This window comes from Amphiprion ocellaris, chromosome 10, assembly GCF_022539595.1.
Source record: "Amphiprion ocellaris isolate individual 3 ecotype Okinawa chromosome 10, ASM2253959v1, whole genome shotgun sequence".
In the NCBI taxonomy this organism is placed as follows: Eukaryota; Metazoa; Chordata; class Actinopteri; family Pomacentridae; genus Amphiprion; species Amphiprion ocellaris.
Window position 1 is genome coordinate 10,588,952 of NC_072775.1, and position 9,620 is coordinate 10,598,571.

Below are 9,620 nucleotides of genomic sequence, written 5' to 3' on the forward strand. Positions count from 1 at the left end.
GGTTGTCACATAATGTTTCCACCTACGCAGCATCTGTTCTTGCATCAGCCTTTCATGTGTCACTGGCCTTTCATGCTTTTCAATGGGTTTTCTTCCCATCATTCTACGATGCTTTCAGGCCTCTTTTTCACCACTCAGTCTTCCACTTATCAGTATAGCAAAAACACACGTCACCTTCAGAAAAGACAGCAGAAAGATTTAAAACTGAAATTGCAATTGTATTTAAAAAAAAAAAAAAAAAAAAGCCTAAACAGGAAGTTCATCTGAGGACCTATTAGGTATCACTCCATTAAAGGTTACAGAAATTAGGAAGAAGATTACTCCACCACATCCTCTTTTAATCTTGCTTTTGTACGTTTGGGTGAGCGCACACACACACAGACGCACACATACTACTAATAATGCCACTGAAACTCTTTTTTTGCTTTCAGATAGTGAAAGAAAGCAAATTATAAGTACAAAAGCACCAAAGTCATTTCAGGCAGAATCAGAACATGCATTTTATTTCTCTCAGAAGCATCTGAGGCATCACAGTGACACAGACAGGCCGCTTTCTGACCAGTCATCATTTCCTTATTTGCACTGCTCTGTTTATTAGTCACAAGAGGATCCTGTGACAGATAAGTCATATGGCAGTGGGAATCTTTTAAAAAAAAAAAGTGGGTAACAGACTGTTTGAGCTATCAATCAGGGAATTTAGAAGTCTCTGATGAAAACTCCATAGATTGGGATCAAGACTCCATTTCTTTTTTGAAATTCAAAGGTTTAGCAGCCTTGTGTGTCATGAGACAGGAGTCATCCTTCAGGAAACGTATGATCTGTATGTAGAAAGTCACTGTGATGTTGCTTAACTAGTTTAACAAAGGAAGCATTGTTCCAGCACAGGTGGAAATATTCCAAAGAGGAAATCATTCTGCCAGATAAAAATAAGTTTTGATCAAATGTACTGTTAAACAAATTCCAACAATTCCATTTTTCAATTAGCAAACAATAAATCCAGGACAGAATGTTGGGCATTTGTTCTACCAGGTACAGTATTCTATTTTTGGACCAAACAGTGGGACAGTGCAGCAGCACATAAAAAGAAACAAGAGTCTACTGCCATGTTACCAGCTCCGTCAGGCTGCACCATGATGAATTATATTGCAGCACAATGGTGCTCTGAGCTAAATGTTATTATTAGTACGTTGGCATGCTCACAGTAAAATTGTCGTTGTGTTGATGTTTAGCAGTTACACAGTTGATTATATTCACCATCTTAAGCCTTTTTCAGCCGTGCAAAATGTAGACAAAGGTCAATTTTATGTTGTGATCTTTACTGCTTCATTCAGACAAACCCATGACAGTGGCAGAGAAGCACAGGACGTGAGTAGCATTTGTCATGTACAGCTGATTGTATAACACATCAAGGAAATAATAAAAAAACAAAAAGACTAAAGCCTGTCAAACTATGAACTTCCCTACAATCTGCTTTTTGCAGATGATGTTGTTTTGTTGGCTTCAGCAGACCGTGACACTGAGGCGGTTTGCAGCCAAGTCAGAAAGAGAGGCCATTGTTCTCTACCTGAAAACAAACAGTGGATTCCTCTCTGAGTTGTTGCCCCAAGCGAAGGACTTTAAGCGTCTCGGGATCTTGTCCACAAGTGACAGTAAAATGAAGCATGAGAAGGACAGACTGGTGCAGCTACAGCAGCTATGTAGGTGATGTAAGGGAATGAGAGCTCTTAGTTTGCCAGTCAATACACATCCCAAGCAGTGACTGAACGAATGAGGTTGTGGATGCAAGTAGCCAAAATGAGTTTCCTCCGTAGGGTGGCTTTGCTCAGCTTTAGAGACAGGGTGAAGAGTTCCTACGTCTAGAGTTGCTGCTATTTTGCATTGAAAGGAGCCAAGCGGTTCAGACATTTGATTAGGATTCCTTCAGGGTGCCTTCCTCAGGAGGGTTTCTGGGCAACTGAGAAAAGACTCTGACGTAGTCCTAGAACTGGCTGCAGGAGTTCATTTCAACTGGCCTGTAATCCCCCAGGAAGAACTGGAAAGGGAAGACCTGCTTACCCTGCTGCCACCTTGACCTGACCCCAGATAAGCAAAAGAAAATGGATGGAGAGAAGTTTATCAAATTGTTTAATTCACTGCGGATAGATAGATAGATAGATAGATAGATAGATAGATAGATCGATAGATAGATCGATAGATAGATAGATAGATAGATAGATAGATAGATAGATAGATAGATAGATAGATAGATAGATAGATAGATAGATAGATAGATAGATAGATGGTCTATTTATCTTGGGAAAACTAATGGTATCCAGCTGCTCAAATACGTTTCATTCAAGAAAAAAGGAAACCAATGTACAAAAGAAAGTGAAATTAATGTGCAAATCATGTTGGTCAAAGAAATAAGACACCAAAAATTGCCAGTATCTCCAAACAATTTGCAAATTTGCTCATATTTACAATAAAAAAGAGTATTTAAAAGTCTAAGCACTGTGTAAACAAGTAATCATAAGCCTATAACACCTATTATTGTTAGTCTCCTTGACATTATAGATGTTTTATGTGTTCATAGACAGAATAAAGAGAAAATAGCTGAAGAGATATAGGAAAGGAGGGAAGAGAGAGAAGATGACATAGCCAAGAGTTGAAATCATGCCCAGTCAGTTACTGTAAGGCATTCATTCTGTCATGTTAGTACCATAAATCCAACAATACAACCGAGTCTCCAAGTGAACTGCAAATGAAAACTTGTAAATAAAACTTCTTCCTTGGTTTCCCTGCTGTAATATGCAAAACCTATCCTGCAATAAAACTCTAAAAAGCCTGCATTGCAAATTCCAGTTCTATAAATAGAGTTATAGACCTTATTCTAGAGCTGAAGTAGAATACTACTGCGCTGTTTGTAAAGAGTCACACACGATACGAGAGCTTACAAAGGTGATGATGTCTGTTGAAAATGATGCTGACCCAGTCTGAGTTTTATTTGTGCAACAGCATCCGGCGTTTTGCATTTTCCGGTGTACTGTGGCCTAAATATGTGTGATCGGTTTTATGATGGTGATGTCGACACAGTGATGCGAAAGGAGACCTAGATACTCTGTTTTGCTTCTCTGCTCTGCTTGTGTTTACTTTTGCTTCCTCAGTAATGACCTTAATGAGGAATCATGAGTGCTACAATGCAAACATTTCCCGTCATGTGGTTCCATTCCTAATTTTCACGTCTCAAATATGGAAGTGGCTGAGATAATTTTATGCAAAGATTGAGGATTCAGGTTCTTTCTTTTTAAAAAAATGTTTGTTTTTGATCCAGAAGGATAAAGAAGTAGGAATTGCAGTAGTTTTTAATTAAAATGTGTCAGTTTTTCAAACCTATGTTTTTGGTTTTTATATTTGGCTCCAAACGTGGGTTAAAGGGATGTGAAGTGATGTAAACCCCATTCCTGCAACTGAGGAGTGACAAATCCACAAGAATTAGTCTTTTTGCAAACATTTTAACTCATAATTGAGAAAAGATTGGCTTAAACCTACATTTTAATAGCATGTGTGACTATGCACCAAGGAATGACCGGCATACAGGCCATGATCAGATGTCATAAATTGACAATCCTTTATTTTGAGATTTCACAAGACCAAACCTTGGGAACTGTGTAGTGGCAACTATAAAGATGAGTATGTGCATGATTTTTCTCCACACAGTATATCTATAATCATACTTTATGACATAGAAACTGAGTTCATGTGTTGGTGATTGAATAGGACAATGATTTTATTGATTTGTTCCCACTGCCAGTGCTCTATAATAACTAAATGACTTTACTGTCTGTATTTTTCTTTCTCCATTAAAGGTGTTGGATCTGCTGTAGCGATAAATCAAAAACTTTCTGCACTAGCAATCATCTAAACTCCACTCAGATGATTACTTTTTCATTCTTTTAAAGTTTAGGTTATAAAAATATACGTCAGCTCACAGTTAGGTTTTGTTGAAACAGCAGGCTTTCTCTCTGAGAGCTGCTTCCTCTTACAGACAGCCCAGTCAGGTCATGTGAACCACACATGAATTCATAAGCATCACGTCCTCGTTTCGGTTACAAGTTCAAGTTCAAACTTGTCTGTACTGGTTTTTGTGTGGTTTTCCTAAGTGGTAATCTCCAACGATTTCAGCGCCAGTTGATTTGGCAACACCTTTTATTACGAGGGAGCAGCACCTGTTACCTGTGGTGACAGCAAATGCAGTTTAATGCTACAGGTCACGGAGCTCTGGGAGCTGCAGAACAAAGTAATGCCATTTTAATGAAGGAGTCAGGCAATTATTTTTCCCATTATTCTGTGAGCAATCCCGATCTGATTTCTTGCCGCATGCAGCTCTTCATCAAATAGCTCGCTGTGGCTTCTTGTTCCTTTAGTCCCTGCAATATTTCAAACTGATCTGCTCAGTAAGAATGCTGTGAGAATGACAGTTGTCTTGTTTTGCAGACACACTTTTCATACCGCAGTAAATGCTAAGCTCGCTGACAAACATGCTGATTTCATATGACTGCTTTCATCAGAGTTTCATCAGTTTCATACTTCCAATGTGCTGCAGCAGTAGAAAATATTCTGTTTGAATTAGCAGCAACCCTATAGAAAATTTTTCTCTGGGAATGTGGCAACACAGAGATCAAAACACCCCAGATATATACCATACTTTCATAAGTGGGCCATAGTCAATCACCACTGTTAACCCATTCGGCAACAGTTCGAGCACACCAGCTCACCTACGACTCTGCTCACACTGTAAAACTCATCTGTAATATTGACAAGTTGTAATATTGGATGTTATAAGTGAGCATGAAACAGATTCGGCAGTTCAAACGAGAAATCGATTGTAAATGAGAATAATGATACAGAGGGCTTCACCCTGCAAGTTGGCAGAATTGGTTCATTAGGTTTGTTACATATGAAGTACCTGAAATCTGAATCTGTGTTTTTGTCATCAATTTCCTTCAGATTCAAACTGAAAATACTCAAGCAAGGCACTGACTGCGTATTTCACTCACGAGACATCATGCAGTATATAAAAAAACATCATATGAACATGTCAAAAGTTCAAAACAACAACCACATTTTAACCCGAGAGTGACTTTAACAGAGATTTATTTTAATGGAAATCTTTCGACTTTCTGTCTAAACAGTTCATGCACACAGTCGTTCATGTGACTGAGTCAAATGAAAGACTCCTTATGTGTGTATTATTTAATCAAACTAATGATTTAATGGTTGAACCAGAGGCACCAGACGAAATATTTAATCAGTGCCACTTTCAGAGCCGCAACTATGATTAGCTAAAAGTTCATGTTGAGGATTTCAACTCTTTTGTGAACAAACCATTTTTAGCCTTGCCAGTGGCAATGTTGGTCTATCAGGTTTCCTCCACACTGAAATATTACACAACTACCCAAAGCATTTCATTGAATTTCTGCACAAGCATCCATTGTTTCTGGATGATGAATTCCACTGACGTTGGTGGTCCCCTGACTCTCCCTGCAGTGCAAGCAGCAGAATGACACTGGTGGTTTCAGGAGAAATATCTGCTGGAGGACTTATGATGGTTATATTACTACTCAGCAAAGCTTTGCCTTCTTACATGTCAAATAACATGGTGAATATCATAAATGTTACCTGCTTCAATTCCCATATTTTTCCCAATTCTTGCATTCTAAATGTGTAAATGAGACCCACATGGATTTCCTTTTGACAGTCTGCACATTTGCACCCTTCTGTCATGTATCCTCTTCTTAAGATAATCCTTTATTGCTCCCACACCAGGGAAATTTACATTGTTCCAGCAGCAACATTGCAACATATGTATTATAATGATAGTAGTAATAATAATATGTACAAGGATTTTTCTGCAACATACAATCATAAGACCTCAGCGCGAATCCTCAGTGCTCCATATATAATGTATTTCTTTCTGGTCTTATTCCATACAAATTCAGATTTTATGTGCACTTTATGAACAACATCCTTCCATATGCAGCTGGTTTCAGCCAAGTTTTAGCTTTCTGCTGAGATTTCTAAAGAAGTACTTTAGATTGGTGAATAAAAAAACTGAAGTGTTTTACTCATAGTTGTTTTTCTGCCTAAAGAGAGCATGAATTTAAATAAAGTTCAAAAAAAAATTTTAGCTTTATATACATGGACCAATGCTAAGAATAGCTGAGTACAAGGTAAAATTTTTCTGATATTTTACAGTCAACTATCATTCCCTGTGTCAATTTCAAACACAAAAATAAACATTTTGCTTTTCTGAATTGTGAGCTTCAAGAAAAGCAAACTTTTTATGCTGTTAGTTTCATTATGTAAAATCGTAAAATGAATAACATTTTCAAATAACAAAAATTCCAAGAATGCCTTACAACTCTAGTGGAAGGAACATAATCCAGTAACTGTGAGAGAAAAGCCAAACAACTTGAAGAAACTCATGACCACTTGACCTGCGACTAAGAATAGCACAGACTTGACTGGTGAGCTGAGTGACTTAAGGACTGGCAGACTTTTAAACAGCCTCGCGCATTTAAGTGTAGAGAATGTGATGGGAGGGTGTGACACAGCAAAGTTTTGTTCTATAATTAAACACCAAGGAAGAGCACAAGGTTTGACGTACTTTGAGCGTTCATGTGGTGCCTTCTAATTATGCAACAATGCAAGATATAAGGGGGGTTGGGAGGGACGAGGAGGAGGAGGGCAGAGAGCTGAAAACCTGTAATTCAGGGAGAAACTTCACTTGCTGAAATCACAGTCAGATTCCACTCTGACCCTGACCCTCATCAGCGAGCAGAGACATTCAGGATCCAGCGGAGAAGCTGTAAAGTTGGAAATCAAAGTGGCATCGATGGAAAATTTGTTATATGCATACTGAGAATTAAAATCAATAATTATTAGAAGTAGAGTAACTTTAAATTAAACTATGAATGGGCTCTGCAAGACTTCATCTGTGGACCTCCATGGCAAAAAAACAATGTAAGTACAGTACGTTTTGTTTACATTGAGGCTGCTTTGAAGGTTTTTTTTTAATCTTTATTTTACTCACCTGTCGTCTTTTGTAGAGATATAGCATGGAAATCCAGAATACATACCTTCGTACAGAATCCACTGCTATGGAGGAAAATCAGCAGGTGTTTTCTTTATTAAATTATACAGCATTTTAATATTGTGTTGCCTGCTGTTTTCGTTCAAATGTGAACTAATCCATAAAACCTCTGTTTTCTCCTGTCTACAGACAGGAAACAAATGAAGCAAACCTATTGGGAGAATCTCTGGAGACGGTTCTTTCCAGGAAAAGTAATTTCCATCTGCTTTCAAGCAATGAAAAGCTAATATCATGCTTGGTTACTGTTTTCTTTATATTGAGGCTATGTTCTCTTGTGTAAAAGGTGGGCAAATAGCATTTCGGGAATTTTTGAAGTTGGAGTTCTGCGAGGAAAGCCTGGACTTCTGGCTTGCCTGTCAAGAGTTCAAAACTTTTGACAGTCCAGAGGAACGAACACAGCGAGCAGCGAGTATTTATGAAGAGTTTATCAAGGCCGATTCTCCCAAACAGGTAAAAGCAGTGTGTACAAGATCGTCATTTCACATGAGGCAAATTTTTGTACTGCAAAACTGATTCAGTTTTATTTGTAGACAAGAAAAATATAATTCAAAAGGGGAATTTTGGCTAAAGTAGCATAAAAGAACCTCAGAAATCAGGTTTAAAATGCTCTTAAGCTGTGGTAATAACACAAGTGCCTTCACATGCTGCATAGTCTGAAACAGTATTTTTAGTTGAGTTACAGCTGTGCGATCTTTGCAGGTAAACTTGGATTTCTACACAAGAGAAATTATCAGCCAGAGTCTTCAGCAACCGAGTTCATCATGTTTTACTGTGGCTCAGAAGAAAATCTACAGCCTGATGGAGAACGGCTCCTTCCCACGCTTCATTCAGTCGGAGCACTACAAAGTCCTTTTTGATGCAGCCTCTAAGCAGAGAGGCCTTGGGAAGCACCGTCAGGCCGTGAGGATAAAAAGCACTTGAGGCGTAATACAGCATGATTCTGAAACGGTCAAGCCTGTAGCCTGACCTCTGCTTCTTGCACAAGGACTGACATCCTGCAGGTTGTTGAGATGGTGTGAAATGTTGCACAGACAGCCTGACGTAGTGCTGTTGACAGACAATGTGCACGCACTTCCTCTCCTCTCAAAATATCACAACAACGCAATGTTTGGCAAGACTGAAAGCTGTGATGGTGAAATGCTTAGAAGATACTGCAGATGAGGCCGTCTGATGCACAGTGAACAATGGACCTCACCTGCAGTAAAACTGTGGTTCTTATTACTGTGATGGTTCTGACTGACACTACCAGTGTCTTGAATGTGAACTTGAATATTCATGGACAGAAGGACTGTTTTGTGCCCTTAAACAATATTATCATATGTGCACCATGAAATTTTGGGATACTACAGACTTCATTCCGCAGTAAATTCATTGAAATTGTTCAATTGTTTGCAAGAAAGATCATCAGTGTCTTCACTGGTGTGATAAAAGTGCATCCTGTGTCTTTACAGTTGTGGTGCTATTGCCACCCAGTGGTGCCTGTGAAGCCTTACATGCAAAATTACATTTTGATGTCCTGCTTTGAAGAGTTGCAGAAAATACTCACCAAAACACATGATCAAAATGTAACCAGTGAAACTGAATGAGCAGAGGTTTTATTTCAATTGTAGCTTATTGGCTATCAAGTGGAAATAAACGATCATATATTTCATCATTTACATGTGTGCATTTCCTCCTGTGACATATGAAAATATTTTGAGTGGTACTGATGAAAGACAGTTCAGTTTTTCTTTATATTAACTAGAAATTATATTTACAGACTAAGACTTAAATAGCTGCCAGAGTATAGAATCGGGCCAAACAGTCTTCATACATTTTAACCGATGCATCGCCGTCTTCCTTGGTCCCCTTATAAGGTTTTGTAGCCATTCTGATGCATTTCTAAGAGGGAGAAGCTAAAATAGAAGAAATGATGAAATGAACAACACAGAAAAACATGCAGGGCATATAGGGTCAGTTTCTGACTGCATGTGACAGCCACATGATCTGAGTGTTCAGGGAAGTCTGTGAATGAATACTTTGCTTAGAAATTCTATGAAGGAAAAGGAAAGTTTTGTGCTGGGCAGAGATACATTGTACAACTATTGCAGTCTCTGGGATCCAGCTTTATTTGCTAAATCTGGTAGTAGGCAAAAGTGTCTGTGTGTGTGTGTGTGTGTGTGTGTGTGTGTGTGTGTGTGTGTGTGTGTGTGTGTGTGTGTGTGTGTGTGTGTGTGTGTGTGTGTGTGTGTGTGTGTGTGTGTGTGTGTGTGTGTGAAATTACAAAAACACACCGATCTATTAAAATTGTATCAGACACATATATCAGTTTGTGCACACTCTCCAATAGTTTTAATTAGGACAGAGAAGCCTATTAAAATCCTAAACAGGTGATCTATTATCTGTGTTCATGGTTCAGCCTCCATTTTACATGAATTCTCATGTAAATCAGCATCGGAATATATAAACTGGAAACATTACTAAGTAGTCAATACGCTAGAAAGAAATA

General features: G+C 38.5%; 1 protein-coding gene across 1 annotated transcript; it reads left to right on the forward strand.

Annotated features, from left to right (window-relative positions):
* The first annotated feature begins 6,714 nt into the window (after positions 1 to 6,714).
* Positions 6,715 to 8,786, forward strand: LOC111587589 (regulator of G-protein signaling 21-like). The gene is made up of 5 exons (XM_023297608.3): positions 6,715 to 7,002; positions 7,089 to 7,157; positions 7,262 to 7,323; positions 7,416 to 7,582; positions 7,832 to 8,786. The coding sequence occupies exons 1-5, from the start codon at positions 6,950 to 6,952 to the stop codon at positions 8,051 to 8,053; spliced, it is 573 nt and encodes a 190-aa protein (XP_023153376.1). The 5' UTR covers positions 6,715 to 6,949; the 3' UTR covers positions 8,054 to 8,786.
* Positions 8,787 to 9,620: the final 834 nt, after the last annotated feature.

Excerpts from the sequence above, each read along its gene's own strand:
- LOC111587589 (XM_023297608.3), top strand. The coding sequence starts at position 6,950 with ATGAATGGGCTCTGCAAGACTTCATCTGTGGACCTCCATGGCAAAAAA. Across the intron at positions 7,324-7,415 it reads GACGGTTCTTTCCAGGAAAA|GTGGGCAAATAGCATTTCGG; the intron begins GTAATTTCCATC and ends CTTGTGTAAAAG. Across the intron at positions 7,583-7,831 it reads AGGCCGATTCTCCCAAACAG|GTAAACTTGGATTTCTACAC; the intron begins GTAAAAGCAGTG and ends CGATCTTTGCAG.